This window comes from Pseudopipra pipra, chromosome 24 (genome assembly GCF_036250125.1).
Source record: "Pseudopipra pipra isolate bDixPip1 chromosome 24, bDixPip1.hap1, whole genome shotgun sequence".
Classification (NCBI taxonomy): Eukaryota; Metazoa; Chordata; class Aves; order Passeriformes; family Pipridae; genus Pseudopipra; species Pseudopipra pipra.
This window is the reverse complement of record NC_087572.1, coordinates 5,475,318-5,492,699: the sequence shown is the minus strand read 5'-3', so window position 1 is coordinate 5,492,699 and position 17,382 is coordinate 5,475,318. Positions and strand designations below refer to the sequence as shown.

At 61.4% G+C, this 17,382-nt stretch overlaps 1 protein-coding gene across 1 annotated transcript; it reads left to right on the top strand.

The window, feature by feature from the left end:
* Positions 1-1,580: 1,580 nt before the first annotated feature.
* Positions 1,581-15,854, top strand: LOC135402383 (cAMP-dependent protein kinase inhibitor beta-like). The gene is made up of 5 exons (XM_064635494.1): positions 1,581-2,063; positions 12,954-13,044; positions 13,747-13,875; positions 14,615-14,766; positions 15,382-15,854. Exons 4-5 carry the CDS (start codon positions 14,622-14,624, stop codon positions 15,462-15,464), a joined length of 228 nt encoding a protein of 75 aa, XP_064491564.1. The 5' UTR covers positions 1,581-2,063; positions 12,954-13,044; positions 13,747-13,875; positions 14,615-14,621; the 3' UTR covers positions 15,465-15,854.
* The last annotated feature ends 1,528 nt before the right edge of the window (positions 15,855-17,382 follow it).

The window sequence follows — 17,382 nt, the reverse complement described above, 5'->3', positions numbered from 1 at the left end:
ATAGCGGCTGGCGAAGGCTCCGCTCCCCGGCGGCCGCGCGGGAGCTGCCACCGCCCGTCACACGCGTGAGCGAGCAGGGGCACAGTGTCCCTCCCGCTGCCTCCCGGGGATGCGGCCCCACGAGCTGGGGGGACCAGAGGGCTGAGCCCAGCCGTGTTCTGGTTGCCTGGGAGGGTCTCGTCTCTGCCCATGGAGAGGCGCGGCCGGATCTGCCCTGCTGGCGGGTGCGGAGATCAGGGAAGCATCGCCCTTCCCGGGTCAGCAACATCTGCCGGGCATGGATGGGTTGCCAGGTTCTCCCGATGGCCCGGGAGCTCCCCAGGGCAGGGGCAGGATGGGCACCTCGCTCCAGGCGCCGAGCATCACCCCTCCCCTTCAGCAAGGAGAGGAGCTTGGCCAGAGCCAGGGATTTGGGAACGCGCCCCCCAGCCCCGCACTCAGCTCCCGGAGCAAGGTGCCCGCCCTGACCCTCCTCTTCAGCAAGGACAGGAGGGATGGGCAGAGCCAGGAATTTGGGAACGTGCCCCCAGGCTGTTCCCAAATGAGGATGCACTCCTGCTGGGAGCTGCACCCCAGTGCAGGGATGGGGGGCCGGGACCACATCACCCAGTGGGGGGAGGGGGTTTCTCCCCAGAGCACAAGCCGCTCCCCCAGCCCTGGGACATCCACCTTCAGGGCCAGGAGGGACATTTTGGAGGAAACCCACGCTGTGTCCCGGCTGTAGGAATGCCGGTGGAAGCTTTGGGAGGTGATTGCTGGCCCCGTGTGCAAATTCCGGTTGAATTTAATTCCCACTCTGGTCACAGCCGCCTCCCCCACCTTGCTATCCCGACCCACCTCAGGGGTGGGGGTGGGAACCCCCATCCCACACTCTCGGCATTAGCCGTGTCCCCCCCCGAGGGTGACACCGGTGCCAGGCCAGGAGCAGCTGGTGGCATCTCCTCTGTGTCCAGCGTCCTTCCAGCGGGGACAGTCCTTGTGCTGGGCACGGCGTGGGGCTGGGACACGATCCTCTGGCTTTACCAGCCGGACCCAGGGTCTCCCAGCCCCCCATCCCCTCCTCTCATCCCCCCCACACCACAGGGGTGCAGTCACACATTTTTTCATTGTTTTTTTGGAGCCTGGCGATTGGTTTTGGCTGCACTAAATGCTCGAGGAGCAGCGTGTGCTGGGGCCGAGCTGTCCCGGTGGGCGAGCTGAGCCCCCTCAGCCCATCCCCCGTGGGGCTCTTCCCCCAGGACTGCAACCGGGAACACGAATTCAGAAGAAACTGGGAGGAATCGCCCTTTTCCCCGAGCGGGGCTGGTGCCCACGCCGGGCTGCGAGCCCCCCGTCCGGGCTGGGGGACCCACCGGGGCAGAGTCACGGGGAGCCCCGGGGGGAGATGGGCGTCACAGCCGCCTCCCCCCATGTCTCGGCGCGGGGGGACACGGGGACACAGCAGCCCGGGGGGGGTTTGGGGGCGGCCCCGGCGGCGGGAGGAGCGCGGGGGGGCGGCGGGCGGGGCCGACGGAGGGTCCCCCCCGCGCCGAGCGGGGGCCGGGCCGGGCGGGAGCGGCGGCGCGGGGCGGGAGGCGGCGGCGGCGGCGGCGGCTCGGCCCCGGGTGCCCCAGGGCCGCCTGGAGCCCGAGGATTCCCCGCGGCTCCTGCCGAGCGCCGAGCATCCTTCCTGCCTTCCTGCCTACCTTCCCCGGGCCGCCCGACTGCGACCGGCACCGGCAGCACCGCCGGGACACCACAGCCGACATCACCACCGGCATCAGCATCGGGACACCACAGCCGACATCACCACCGGCATCAGCATCGGGACACCACAGCCGACATCACCGCCGGCATCACCACCGGGACACCACAACCGACATCACCACCGGCATCAGCATCGGGATCGACACCGACACCACCACCGGCATCAGCATCGACACGGGCACCCCCACCAACACCGGCATCAGCATCGGCACCAGAATCGGCACCAACAGCGGCCCCGGGATCAGCACCGGCCCCGACCCCGACCCCATCCTCGGTACCGACACCAACACCCGCGCCGGTGCCGCCGGTGCCACCAGGTGAGCGCTGACGGTGCCGCGGTGGCACCGAGGCCCTGGGCCACGGCGGGGCTGCCCTGTGCTCCTGGGGGCCGGGGAACAGGAGCCTCCCTGGGGATTGGGAGCCCATCCCGGGAAAGGAGTGTCCCCCTTGGACACCTCCCCGGTGGAGAGGCGGGAGGGGCAGGGGATGGACACCCACCACCTCGGGGGGCAGGGGGTTTGGGGGGGATGAAGGTCTGTGGCAGCTGCGGTGCTGAGCAGGGCAGGGAGTGTCTCTCGAGGGCTTGGGAGGTTTGCCCATCCCACCGGGAGCGGGGGGCTCCGGGGAGGATTTGGGGGAGCAGTGGTCAGGCACCGAGCAAGGCACATCTGTCTCAGGGTGGGCACTTCAGATCAACCCCCGTGGTGGCACCTCTGTCCCTCCCTGGCACCCACCCCCTGCCCTCTCCTCCCTGGCAGGTCTGGGGGTCACCACTGCCCACTCCACCTTTCACCCTGCCCTGTCCTCATCTCAGGGACCACCACAATTCCCCTCCTCCTCCAGCTCCAGCTCCAGCCTCCAGCTTCCCAGATCAGAGCTTCCCGGATGATTCGGGGCCCGGGGAGCCGGGGGGTCCCCGTGCAGTGACAGCTGAGACCCGCTCGGTGCCGGGGACACGCTCGTCTGGTGCTTCCTCCCGGGGCGGCATCCTGTCGGCAGGAAAGGGCTTCCCCCGGGGACAACTCCTCCTCCCCACCTTCAGGGCATCATTTTGGCAGGTTGCCCCTGCAGATGCTTGGACCGGGTCCCTTTGGTCCCCGGAGCTGGCTCCCGTCCCCTGGCTGCGCGGCAGTGCCACCGGGGAGGTGGCAGAGGCAGGATGTGCTGGGCTCACCCCGAATGCTCCCAGCCCGTGACCTTGGGGTGTCCACCACGGGACACCTCAGGCCTTGCTGTCACAGGGGGCTCCTCCTGGGATGTCCCTGTGGGCACGGCCAGGCGGGGGAGGTGGGAGATGTAATGGGGGGTGGGGGTGGAATGGACATTGTCTCCCTGTCTCCACCCTTTATCCCCTCAGCACCATCTCCCCCCCCCCACCCAAAAAAAAGAAGGTTTTGGAGGTGAAATCACGACAGCTGAGCCAGGTTCACACTTTTTGAGACTGGGGGAGTCAGAACATTTCTCCCCAGACTGGGATGCTGGGAGGCAGAGGGGGAGGCAGCTGGAGCTGGGGGTGCTCGGGGGGAAGGTTGTTGGGGTTTGGTCACAGCCACTTTTGGGGCAAAACCTTGGGGTTCATCTCCTGGGTCAGCCAGAGAAGCTCTGTCCCCCTTTCCTGCCCTGGCCTGTGCTCCCCCACAGGACAGGGTGCTCCAGGGCCCAGGGGGGACACGGCACCATGGACAGGATGGGGACACTGCCCTGCCCTGCCCTTGGCTCCTCGGGCAGGTGGTTCTGGCCCCTGGCTCAGCCCGAGGGGGTTGGATCCGGCTCTGCTCCCTCAGGGATGGGCATTTCCAGCCATGCCTCTGATCCCAGGGTGCCTGCACAGATTCCAGGGTGTCTGCATGCATTTCTTCCCTCCTTGACTTTTGGTCCCTTCCCTGGCAGCTCCCTGGGAGCTGAGTGGGTGTCACTGGGTGGTGGGGAAAGTGCTGCGACAGCCACCACGCTGGAGAATCCCGATGATGCTCCCGGGATCTGCGCAGGGATGGAGGAAAACAGCTGGATTGCCTCCATGCAGGGCCTCTCCACCCCTTGTGAGTGGCTGCTGCCTGGAGAGCAGGGTGTCCTGGAAGTTTCCCACCCCCTTCCTGGGATGAGTTGCAGTGGGAAGGAGATGATCTGCCGGCATCCAGGGGCCTGGGGGAAGCACATGCCTGGCGCTCCCCGGGGAGCCGGAGGTACCAGCTGCTGATGATGGCCTGGAAAGCCTTCAGCTGGCTCTGCTCCCCAAAATGAATGAATTATCTGGGTGCCTGCACATATCCTGCCTCCTCCAAATTCAGTGCTGCTTCCTCAGGACCCCCTGCTGCCCTCTCAGCCGTTCCCAGCTGGACCGTGGCCCTCTCCAGGTGCCACCAGTGGCAGGTGGAGAAGAGGGACCTGGTGCTGGGAGACGAGGCTCCTGCAGTGCCTGGCTGAGCCCGAGGCTGTCCCGCTGCATTCCAGAAATTCCTGGAGACTCTACCACGAAGCCCTGGGTGGCACCCAGCCCAGGATGTGCTTGCAGGCACCCAGCTGGCCCCCTGTGCCCCCCCAGCAGCCCACAGCCCACAGCATCCTTACAGCTCCTCGGGTTTCCCTTGGCACGAATCCCTGTGCCACCCCCATGCTTGGCAGACTCGAGGATGTTCCTGTCCCTGTCCCAGAAGCTCTGATTGGGTCCCTCAGCTCCCACCAGGGATACTCAGGCTGGAGCAGGGGATGAAAAGCCGTTTGGGGAGGGGGGAGCCTGAAACTGCTGAAGAATTAAAGGGATGGAGGGGTGGGTAACATGTTCGTTATGCAAAATTCCAGCTTGTGGAGCGTTGGAGCAGTTAAGTGAAGGTTAGAGTGGGAGATCATTATCCAGGGCTCCACCATCCCAATTTCCTCCCTTTGGATCACCTCCTGTTTACCTCCCTCGCTCCAAGAGCAGGGCTGGTTCAGAGCCCTCTCCAAGGGGCTGGGGAGGGGTTTCCATCCCCCTCATGTCAAAGGGGCTGAGTTTCCCCCTTGGACTCAGGATCCAAATGCAGTGGAAGGGACTGAGGAGTGTGGGGGAGAGGGGCTCACCCAGCACCCCAAATTCCCCAGGGAAATGCCTGCTCTCCTCCCACCACACCAGGTTACCTTTAATCAGTTAATTAAAGGTGAGTAAGTGACGGGGGTGGAGGTGGGGCTGCTCCCCAGCCCTGGAAGAGGTCACAGCCCACAGGCTGGCAAACACCTGGCTGGTCTGGGAGTGGCTGGAGCAGCGTCCATCACTCCCTGGGATGTGGTGGGATCCCTGCCTGCACTCTTCCCTGGGATGTGGCAGGATTTCTCCCTGCATCCCTCCTTGGTAAGCTCCCATCCCTTCCTGGTGTTCAGTGAGATTCCTCCCTCCCTCCCTCCCTGCATCCTTCCCTGGGGTTTGGTGGAACCCCTCCCTGCACCCTTCCCTGGGATGTGCTGGGATCCCTTGCTGGAAATCCTCCTTCCCTACCTGGGGTGTTGTGGGATCCCTCCCTGGGATGTCTCCATCCCTCCCTGGGATGCAGGACAGCATCTCCCCCCTGGGAGCTCTGGGATCCCCAGCCTGGGGGATCAGGGGTGGGCTCAGGGGAATTCTCTTTAAGGAACAATCCCCATCCCCACCCAAACCATGTGGGCTGAGGGTCTCTCACTGCTGGTGCTGAGCTGGCTCATGGAGCTGTTCCCTCTCCTGGAGCTACCAGCACTGTCAGCCCTCGGGATTTGCCCTGTTCCCACAGAAAACATCCACAGCTGGAATATCACCAGTGATTTTTGGGAGTTCTTCGTTTCGCCGGTGCCACTGAGCAGGGAGGGCTGTGCCACAGAGAGGGGACCTTCCTGCTGTCCCAGAGCTGCTCCCACTCCCGTGCTTTGCCCAGCCCGAGTGTCAGAGCCTGGGGAGGGAGCTGATGGATCTTTCCTCAGGGATATCCTATTGCCAGGCAGCTCCATCCCTGGCGGCAGCATTCCCAGAGCCCTCCCTGCAGCCCTGCACGGGGACCTCCCCCCTCCCGCCCCTGGGGAGCAGGAGCCCTGCTCCACGTGGTGGTAAAAGCCAGAAGTGCTTGTTTTTAGCCCAAAGTGATGGAAACATTCCCCGGGGGGGAACTGGGAGCTCAGGGGAGAGCAGGAGGGAAGGGAAGCAGCGATGTCAGCTGGGCTGGGAGCCCCAGGAGGGAGCAGAAGAGGAGCTGGGATTTTGCCATTCCCTCTCTGAGTGAGGGGGCTGGTACAGCTGAGGTTATCCAGGTTATCCATCCCCTCTCCAGTGCTGGATATTTGGGATGCAGGATGAAGCCTGGCAGTGCTGCTCCACCGTCAGCCCACGTCCTCGTGCCTCTGCCTGCCGAGCTTCTGGTGCTCTGCTCTTTAATTAGACCAACTCAGGCTTGTCCAGGGATGAAATCCGAGTGGTCCAGAGGGAATCACTCATTTGTGTTTCCCTGGTGCCTTCGGCATCTTTCCAGGATGCCCCGTGAGCTGCTCCCATGGGAAAAGGTGCCTCAATTTTATCCGTGCGTGGACTCGTGGGAGGTGCTGAGATCAGCAGGGCTGGGCTGGGATTAAACTGAGTCCTCCAGAGAGCTTTTTCCTGCCCAATCCAGGCCTGCAGGATCAAAAGGGGATTTTATCTGTGGTCACCACCTTTTGGGGAAGCCAAGCCCTGGTATGGGATGAGCACCTCGAGGTCTAGGGGCATTTGGGTTGGAAGCCTTTGGGTTTGTCCTGGAGGAAAACTCTGGGTTGGGATGTCAGTGAGGTGGATTCACTCTCAGCTTGGAGCAGGACTTGCTCTGGTTTGTGTTTCCAGCATTATAAACAGAGGGGACAATTTATACAAACAGCCTGAAATCCTGTCTGGAGAGACTCAGGTTGCATTTTAGGGTTTTTTCCTGGTTTTCGTGGGAGTGTTAAACACAGCTGAGCTCTGCCATCATCCCCTTGTCTGGTGGAGCAAGAACACATCCAGAGGCTCCAGCCTATGGATGTCACAGCAAAACCCACCTCCTGTGCTCATCTCCCTGTGGGCATCCAGGAATTACAGGGAATGAAGATTATCAGTGCCCCATTTTGGAGTCCTTCCTTCTCACTCCTGGCTTTGAACAAGAATTTCTGTACCAGTATCCAACAAGCCCAGATGAGCCCATCCAGGGAAGGGTTTATGTTCCATCTTGGTTGGCCTTACCTAGGACAGGTTTAAGTGTGACAAAAAAGTTCTGAAGTCCTACAGCTGTAGAAAAAATTCTAAAAAAAAAAAGAAGTCATGGAATGCCAGACTGGTTTGGGCTGGAAGAGACCTTAAAGCTCATCTCATTCCGTGGGCAGGGACACCTTCCACTAGCCCAGGTTGCTCCAAGCCCTGTCCAACCTGGCCTTGGACACTTCCAGGGATGGGGCAGCCACAGCTTGTCTGGGCAGTCAGTCCCAAGGTGTAAAAAGGGAACAGAGGGTGAATAAAGGCAAGGAAGGCTGATCATTAAAAGCATCCTGGAAGCCAGGGAGAGGTTTAGGCAGAATGATTGAGGGTTGGGGGATGAGCAGGGATGGGACTGAGCCCAGAGCTGGTCCTGCACATCTGCAGGGCAGCCATGGGGAGCAGGGAGGGAGCAGGGAGAGGGAGAAGGGGGATGTGAGGAGGGTGGAGGGAAGGGACACTTCAACACAGCCCAAACAGATGGATGAGTCCATCCAGGCAGGAGCAGGAATGGTGGAGAAGAGGGAAAGCTGCTCTGGCTGCCAGGGTGTGTGTGACAGAGCAAAAGCAAGGAGGAAGGTCAAAGCTCAGGGCAGGACACCACGGGAAGGGGCTTAGAGGGTAATGGGAATTACTGTGTAAGTGCATTATCCTAATGAGGAGGATCCTCTGCTCCACGAGAGGGGAGGAAGGGGGAGCCCACGTGCAAGGAGCCTTTTGGACATGGGGTTTGCTGGGAATCACACAGAGGGGCCAAACCCTGCAGGTTTGGATGCCCTGCAGGTTCTCAGGCTTTGGGAAGCTACCAGTACAACCTCCACTTAGAAATCCTGCTGGAATGATTCCTCAAAGCTTTGGGAAGGAAGGCCACAGGGTGAGAAGGAGTCAGGGAAAAATTGGGGAGAAACCAGTGTGTGATTCAATGGTGCTCTGAGCATCCAGATGTGGCTTCTCTTTGATCCCTCCCTGCATAACTTCACAGCCAACATCACTCCAAAGGTGTCCAGCAGGACCTGAACTGGCCCAGGCTCCTGCCCAGCCCCCTGGAAACCTGGGGATTCCGGGACAAAAGTGCCAGCCCATGGGCGGAGATGTTTTGCTGCCAAGGGCAGGCAATGGGGTGCCAGCATTCCCCACTGGGATGGGAATGGAAGCTCCATCCCACCCACTCCCACTGTCAGGAGGGATCATCATCTCCAGGCACTCGGGCTGAGAATTCCCCGTGTGAAGCAAAACCTGTTTTCTGTGTCATTCTTCACATCCACCTGAAATATTCCCACATCAGCCAACATCTCTGGGGCCTTTTGCTCCCTTCCCAGGAAATGATGAGTTTGGGACAATATTTTTTGCCACAGAATCACAGAATCAGACAGGTTGGAAAAGACCTCCAAGATCAAGTCCAACCCTTGATCCAACCCCGCCGTGGTTCCCAGCCCATGGCACTGATGCCACATCCAGTCTGTCCTTAAACACCTCCAGGGATGGAGAATCCACCCCCTCCCTGGGCAGCCCATTCCAATGGCTGATCAGCCTCTCTGGAAAGAATTTCTTCCCAATATCCAACCTAAACCTCCCCTGGCACAGCCCAAGACTGTGCCCTCTTGTCCTACTGCTGGTTCCTGGGAGCAGAGCCCGACCCCCCCCCAGCTCCCCCCTCCTGTCAGGGAGTTGCAGAGTGAGGAGGTCTCCCCTGAGCCTCCTCCTCTCCAGGCTGAGCCCCCCCAGCTCCCTCAGCCTCTCCTCCCAGCACTTGTGCTCCACTCCCTTCCCCAGCCTTGTTGCTCTTCTCTGGCCCTGCTCCAGCCCCTCCATGTCCTTCCTGAGCTGAGGGCCCAGAGCTGGACACAGCACTCCAGGGGTGGCCTCACCAGTGCTGAGTCCAGGCCAACAATCCCTTCCCTGCTCCTGCTGCCACCCTGTTCCTGAGCCAGGCCAGGATCCATTGGCCCTCTTGCCCCCCTGGGCACACTCTGGCTCCTGTTCAGCTCCCTGTCCATCCCCACTCCCAGCTCCCTTCCTGCCTGGCTGCTCTCCAGCCCCTCTGGCCCAGCCTGGAGCTGCTGGGGGTTGTTGTGGCCAAAGGGCAGGACCCGGCCCTTGGCCTGCTTGAACCTCATCCCCTTGGAATCAGCCCATGGATCCAGCCTGGCCAGGTCCCTCTGCAGAGCCCTCCTGCCTTCCAGCACATCAACACACCCCCAGCCTGGTGTCAGCTGCACATTTGCTGATGATGGACTCAATCCCCTCATCTAAATCATCAGTAAAGATATTAAACAGGACTGGGCCCAGCACTGATCCCTGGGGACACCACTGGTGATGGATCCCAACTGGATGCAGCTCCATCCCCACCACTCTCTGGCCCTCCAGCCAGTCCCTAACCCAGCACAGGGTGCCCCTGGCCAAGCCTTTTCCAGGAGTGTGCCATGGGAGATGGTGTCCAAGGCTTTGCTGAAGTCCAGGCAGACACATCCACACCTTCCCCTCACCCACCAGGGGGGTCACCTGGTCAGAAAAGGAGACCAGGTTGGTCAGACAGGACCTACCCCTCCTAAACCCATCCTTCCCTCTCCCTGAGATCCTGGAGCTGTTCCTGGGCAGCTGCTGAGCATCCCCTGGGCTCGGGCACAGGAGCTCTGCTGCCTGCCTGGACAGGGACCCACCAGTACCAACCCTGCCTCCTCCAGGGGAGAGCTCTGGGCTCTCCGGATTTTATCCTGTGCCTAATTGTTGCCATCTGCTGTTCCAGGCTCCGGGGGCTGCTCGGGCTGTCTGCTGGCTGTCGGTCTCTGGTTATCCCAGCCCCGCTGGATTTCCCTTCCATGTGGACTCCTGGCTCATTTTCCTGGATGCTGCTCTCATTCCCTTCTGATCTGGGGCAGCTCTTTCCTTCCTGGCTTGCAACACTCGTTTAACTCGATGTTACATTTACACCCTGGGAAATCTTTCCCATTTTTTGTCATGTTCATCATCTCTTAATAACCCCAGCATTTCGGGAGGCCTCGTGCTGTGCTGCAGTTTTTCCCAGCACAGATTCTGTAACACTTTGAATGAAACAAGCAGGAGGAACCCTCCATATAGAGAGAGCCAAGAGCATTAAATGACCCAATCCCACCTCCAAGATGAGCTCATGACCCATCCACCACTCAGAAGCTGAAGAAGCAAATCCTTATGGTTAAATGAATCCTTAACATCACTGTAACATCACCCAGGTCCTAAACCCCTCGGAGCCCTCCTGCTTTGTGTGCCCTGGGGGAGGGAATGTGTTTGGCAAAGCTGGGGTGTGGCCGTGGTGGGTGCCCCACTGTCCCCAGGCTCCAGGTTCTGGCTCTGGCAGATGGTGTTTGGGGTGAGTGTGTTCTGCCCCCTGCCACCCCCAGCACCCCGAGTCGCTGTGGCACAGGGGACAATCCCTGCCTTGATCATGGATGTGCCCATGGAGGAGTCTGACCCCAAACTGAACCCTTGGTCCCTTTGGCTTCTCCGTCCCCAGGGTGGTTCACACCTTTCTCTGCCCTTTCAGCATCCTCCTTCCTTCCTCCAGGGCTTTGATATTCCTAAGGAATTTGACCAGGGAACACACATCCCTACATGCCATGTCCTCCCTCCACCTCTCCCAGCACCTTCCACCACAGCCCATCTCTGGGAGGGATTAAGGGTTATTTCTGCCCTTCCCTCCTACATCCCATTAGGGGCATTAGAGCAGGAGCCAGCGGCCCCAAAGACCTTCCATGTGACTCCAGGAGCTTTTTCAGGCTGAGACCACGTTAAGGCCCCAGAAACTGCTCGTGCTTGGAGGGGTTCACTGGGTTTGTCCAGCACTGTTTGCCCAGGTAGGGTTGGATTTGCCTGTGGGACCAGGGTAAGGTTGGATTTGCCTGTGGGATCAGGGTGAGGTTGGATTTCCCTGTGGGACCAGGTAGGGTTGGATTTCCCTGTGGGACCAGGTTGACTTGGGTTTGCCTGTGGCACCGGGAGGACGTGTTAGTGCCCAGCACAGGGGAGGTGTTGGCACTTGGAACCTGTCCCCAGGGAGCCCAGGGAGGTGGGACAGCCTGAGGGGCTCCCTGGGACAGTGATGCTGCATCCCAGGAGTGCTCAGGATCCCCCAGCCCTGGGACAGTCCCCTCGGGGCTCCCAGCAGGAGGGTCCTGATCCTCTGTGCAGCTTTTCCGGGCAGGGTGAGGTGCAGATGTCACCCACCCCCAGCACCCCTGCGAGCGGGAAGGACACGGCCGGGATCCAGCCTGGTCCTGGAGGCTCATTATTCCTGATTTTCCAGCACTGGAGCCGCTGGGACTGCCGGGAAGGAGCTTTGATCCAGCCTGAGGGGCTCCTGCCTCACTGGGGAGTGCAAAGAGTCGTGTGTGTGTGTGTGTGTACATGTGTGTGTGTGTGTGTGTGTACATGTGTGTGTGTGCACACATGTGTGTGTGTATCCAGGCGTGTCCCTGTGTGCCTGCACGCTTGGCTTTCTGTGTGTGTGTGAAGAAGGAATCAGGGAAGCCTTTAGGCTGGAAAAGCCCTCCAGGATCAGCGAGTCCCAGCGCTGCCAAGGCCACCCCTGCCCCCTGTCCCTGAGTGCCACATCCACACGTGTGTTAAATCCCTCTGGGGTTGGGGAGTCCAGCACTGCCCTGGGCAGCAATCACACGTGTGTGCTACAATGCACCACACATACATACATGTGCCATGGGACACCACACAAGCACAGACATGTGTGCCAGAGGGTGCCAACCAATCACACATGTGTGCTACAACACACCCCACATGTACATATATGTGCCATGGGACACCACATGAGCACACACATGTGTGCCAGAGGGTGCCAAGCACGCACATACGTGTGCTACATGCCTGCACATGTGCCAGAGGCTGCCACACAAGCACAGTGATGTGTCAGGTGGTGTCATGCATTCACACACGTGCACACGTGTGTGCCAGAGGATGCTGAGCAATCACACACATGTGTTACAATGCACCACACATGTACATACGTGTGCCAAGGGACACCACACATGTGTTCCAGGGAGTGCCAAGTGTGCACATATGTGTGCTAGGGGACACAACACATGCACATGCATGTGCCAGGGGACACCATGCACGCACATTCATGTCTCATACATGTGTTACAGTGCACCACACATGCACATACGTGTGCCAGGGGACACCATGCAAGCACACTCATGTCTCGGGGGTGCCAAGCAGGCACATACATGTGTTACAATGCACCACACATGTACATACGTGTGCTACAGGGCACCACACATGCACATACAGGTGCCAGTTTTGCCAAGCGTGCACATACATGTGCTATGGGACACCCCACATGCCATGTGTGTGCCAGGAGGTGCCTCACATGCGCATCCATGTGCCAGAGGACACCATGAATGCACACTCGTGTCTCATACATGTGTGATAGTACACCACACATGCACATACGTGTGCCAGGGGACACCATGAGCGCACACTCATGTCTCATACGTGTATTACAGTGCAGCACACATGCACACACACGTGCCAGAGGGTGCCCAGCACCCACACACATGTGCCATGGGACACCACACGTGCACATACATGTGCCATGGGACATCACACGTGCACATACATGTGCCATGGGACACCACACGTGCACATGCATGTGCCGAGGGCCTCCCCATGCACAGCCTGGGGCTGATCTCCAGCTGCACACACATGGACAGTCACACACAGCAGCCAGGCCAGGGTGGTACACGCAAACACACACATGTGCCAATGCACACACATGTGCCAACGCACACATGTGTGGCTCCAGAGTGCTGTGGGTGGTGCAGGTGTACAGGGAACATCCCGCCTTTGCCACCTCTCCCAGGGCCACCAGCCCTGCCCTGTCACCCCCAGCCCCTCTCTGTGCCCCGGTGTCCCCCCCAAGCAGGGTCCCACCCCCGTGACACAGCTGCCCTGGCATCAATCACCTCCCAGTGATTAATCATTTCATTACCTGCTGGGTTCATGGTTTATTTCTCCCCTCACACAGCCGGGTCACTGTCCTGCTCCCACGGCACCCGAGCCCAAGGACACCGAGGGGACCTGGGCTTGTCCTCCCCGGGATTCCCAGCGGGACACAGGTGGGTCATGGAGCCACAGCAGGACGAGCTGGCACCGCCACTAGTGTGGGGACAGCAGTGCCAGCACTGCCACCAGCACCCGGCCTGGAGGGGGCAAGGTCTGGGGTCCCTGTGCCCTAGGAGTGGGTGAAGGGGGTCTGGGGAGGGTGGAGGGAACCCCTGTCCTGTGCCACCCCTGTGTCACCCCCACCCGTCACAGCAAAAGCCCAAAGTGTCTCCCAGAGCTGAGCAAACACCCCAGTGTGATCCCAGCAGCCTGGGCACCAGGGTGGCTCCACACCAGCGGGATTTGCCCAGTGCCAGGGGCTTCCCAGGAGAGCCCCCCCCACCCAGGGGACCCCAGAATTGCTGCTGCCTGCCCTGGGTCAGTGAGGGCTGCTCCCCAAGGGACACGGTAGGGTCACTGCACTGGGGACACTGTGTCCTTGTCCCCTGGCAGTGCCCTCTCAGCCTCCCTCCGTGTCCCATCTCCATGTCTCCATCCCTGCTCTCCATCCATCCTTCTCTCCTCCTACCTTCCCACCAGGGACGAGGAGTCCTTGCCCATCACAGCCCATCCTGGTGCAGCCACCCAGGGCAGAGGGTGCTGGGTGCTGTGGGTGCTCCCCGTGGGGACACAGCCTGTCCCACCCCCAGGTTGCTCCCCTCTCCCTCCTTCACCCTCCTTGGCCCCATTGCTGACCCCCTGCTCTGCCCCCCCAGGTCAGAGCCGGAGGGGACCCATCCAGGAGCAATCCCTGTGTCCCGTGGGGTCCCTCCCTAGGCCAGGGAGTGGAGCAGGACCCTGGGCACGGGGGACACGTGGCACCAGACCAGGCTGGAGGGTGCCCGGTAAGGCTGCTGGGGACCCCAGGGACCCCCTTCCTCCATGATGGGGTGACCAGCAGAGACCAGAGCACCCAAAAGTGCCAGGGTGGGGATGTGGAGTCCTGCGGGCAGGGTGGCCCCTGCCTTTGCCTTGTGGGGCCCACAGTGGGGGCAGAGGGGGTGCAGGGGCCCAGCCCTGCTCCCTGGGGCAGCAGAGCATCGTGCCCAGGGCAGAGCCAGGTACTTTTCACTCTCCGTGTTCAGGGGGCTGAAGGGAGGACATGGAGGGGCTGGAGCAGGGCCAGAGAAGGGCAACAAGGCTGGGGAAGGGACTGGAGCACAAGTGCTGTGAGGAGAGGCTGAGGGAGCTGGGGGGGCTCAGCCTGGAGAGGAGGAGGCTCAGGGGAGACCTCCTGACTCTGCAACTCCCTGACAGGAGGGGGGAGCTGGGGGGGGGTCGGGCTCTGCTCCCAGGAACCAGCAGTAGGACAAGAGGGCACAGTCTTGGGCTGTGCCAGGGGAGGTTTAGGTTGGACATTGGGAAGTTCTTCACAGAGCGAGTGATCAGCCATTGGAAGGGGCTGCCCAGGGAGGGGGTGGAGTCACCATCCCTGGAGGTGTTTAAGGACAGACTGGATGTGGCATCAGTGCCATGGGCTGGGTGACAAGGTGGGGTTGGGTCACAGGTTGGACTGGATGATCTCAGAGGTCTTTTCCAACCTGGTTAATTGTGTGATTCTGTGATTCTGTGATCTCTCTGCAGGGTTAACATGACCGAGGTGGAACCTGTGCTGGACTTCGCCTCCTCGGGCAGGACGGGCCGGCGCAATGCCCTGCCCGACATCCTGGGCTCGCCCGCCGGCGTCAGCCCCGCTGACCTGCCCCTCAAACTGGCTGAGATGTCCCTGAGTGCAGGTAGGCAACAAGGAGGAGGAGGAGGAGGAGGAGGATGGAGAGTGACATGGGGCGGGCAGGAACTGGGGTTCCCGTGCTCATTCCATGTTCTGGCTCCTCAGGACATTGAGGGGCTGGAGCGTGTCCAGGGAAGGGAAGGGAGCTGGGAAGGGGCTGGAGCAGCAGGAGCAGCTGAGGGAGCTGGGGGGGCTCAGCCTGGAGAAAAGGAGGCTCAGGGGGGACCTTCTGGCTCTGCAACCCCCTGACAGGAGGGGGGAGCCGGGGGGGGGTCGGGCTCTGCTCCCAGGGAACAAGGGACAGGAGGAGAGGGAACGGCCTCAGGCTGTGCCAGGGAAGGGTCAGGTGGGACATCAGCAGGAATTTCTCCCTGGAAAGGGGGGTCAGCCACTGGCAGGGGCTGCCCAGGGAGGTTTGGAGTCCCCAGCCCTGGAGGTGTCCCAGGAAGGCTTTGCCGTGGCACTCAGTGCTCTGGGCTGGGGGACGAGGTGGGCATCGGGCACAGGGGGGATCCATGGGCTGGGAGGGCTTTTCCAACCTCAATGATCCTGTGATTCTATTCTGTGATTCTGTTCTCTGACTCTATCCCACGGCTCCGTCCCCTCCTCTCTCCCGCAGGCAGCGCCCAGGAGATGCAGTCTCCTTCGGCGGAGGTGCCCCCTCCGCAGCCGCCCAGCCCCGAGCTGAAGGACACGTCCTAACCCCGCCCCGGGGGGACTTTGCTGACCAGCGGAGGGAGGAGGGGGCTGCGGGGCACCAGCCCAGCTTTCCTGGCACGGCCGGAGTCCGCTGGGATTTCCTCGGTGCTGCCGCAGCCCAGACCCTCGAGTGCCACCCCCGGCACGGGGAGCGGCGGGCGCGGCGGGGACACGGGGGGGACCTGCCGTGACAAAGGGGCGATTCCCACCCACGCCCTGGGCCAGGACTCGGAGGGGGGAATTTTTTTTGCCTCTCCAGGGGGAGGAATATTTTTCTTCTGGGGCATTTGGCGGAGCCGAGCGCGGAGGGGTCCCCGGGGGGACCCTCCCGGCCGCGGGAGCAGCCACGGTGTTTCTTGCTGAGTGTGGTGTTCACTGTGATGTTTTTGGGTACCACCTCGTCTCCTGGCTGTTCTTCTGGGGCGTGTGGGAGCCTTTCTCAACAACTGGGGGCAAAGGGGAGCACGACACAACCTCAACAGCCCCCCTGGCCCTTCAGCAAAGCCCCCCCTGCAGCCAGCACGTCGCTGAGGGTTCCCACCCAGGGTGGCCTCTGCTCCTGGGTATGGGGAGATGGGTGATTTTGGGGGGTGGGGAGCAGGGCGATGCTGTTTGGAGCATGCCCAGCCCCCCATGCCAGGGGCACCCACGGGTCCCCACGCTGGGTCCCCTCCCGCAGCCCCGGGACTGGGGGAAGCAGCGGGGCCAGCGGGGTCCTGCGGCGTTCGGGGATGCGAGAGACACGGAGAGGGGCTTTCCCGGGCTCTCCCAAATCCTCTGCTTCTGCCAGCGGCGGGCATGGGACCCTCCTGCCCGGGCACCGAGGGGCTGAGGGAGGATTCACTGCCAGCTCTGCCCGGGCCAGGGGCTGGATGCCCGGGATGCCGGAGCCGGGCAGGGCGATTGGACGTGGAGATGGACCCGTTCCATCCCGGATGGTCACCTATAGCTGTCGCTGTGGGACCAGCAAAGCGATCCCGAAGCCCAGGTCCCCTCTCTCTGGTCACCGCCCCGGCGGTGGCCGGGACAGGGAGAGCTGTGCGGGGACACACCGCACCCAGCACCCGGAGGGGCCGGGCAGCTCCCGCGCTCCCGGGCACTGTGTCCATCGCTCAGAGTGGGGGCCAGTCCCGGGTGGAACAGAGTGTGGGGTGTGGGAGGACACCTGCGTGGACACCCGTGTGCGGGCATGTGCAGGGCCGTCCATGAGCGTGGGCACCCGTGTGCATGTACCTCCGTGTGTGTGTGCACCCATGAGCGTGGGCACCCGTGTACATGGGTATCCGTGTGTGTGGGCATGTGCAGAGCCATCCATACGTGTGCAGGTGTGAGGGGATCCACGGGCATGGGCACCCACCTACATGGGCATCCGTGTGCATGTATGGGGGTGCATCCCTGTGCATGTGCGTCCATGTACGTGTGCATCCGTGTGCACGTGTGTGCTTATGTGTGGGCACCCGTGTGCAGGGATATCCATGTGCATGTGCATCCATGTGTGTGTGCATCCATGCACATGGGCACCTGTGTGCACGGGCATTTGTGTTCCTGGGCACCCATGTGCACGGGAATCCTTGTGTGTGGGCATCCTTGTGCATGAGCACACGTGTGCAGGGATGTCCATGTGTGTGGGCATCCGTGTCCATGGGCATTCATGGGAAAGAGCATCCATTTTCATGTGCCTCCATGTGCAGGGGCACTGGTGCACGTGTGCGTACATGTATGTGTATGTGTGGGCACTGTGTGCGTGGGCACAGGCTCCATTGCACAGGGGTGTCCATGTGCACAGGTGCCTCTGTGCACAGAGCACCCACGTGTGTGGGCACCTTTGTGCATCCCCGTGTGAGGGTGCTGTGCCCGTGGGTGTGCTCCTCTGTGTGTGTGTGTGTGTGTCTGTGTGTGTGTGTGTCTGTGTCTCTGTGTG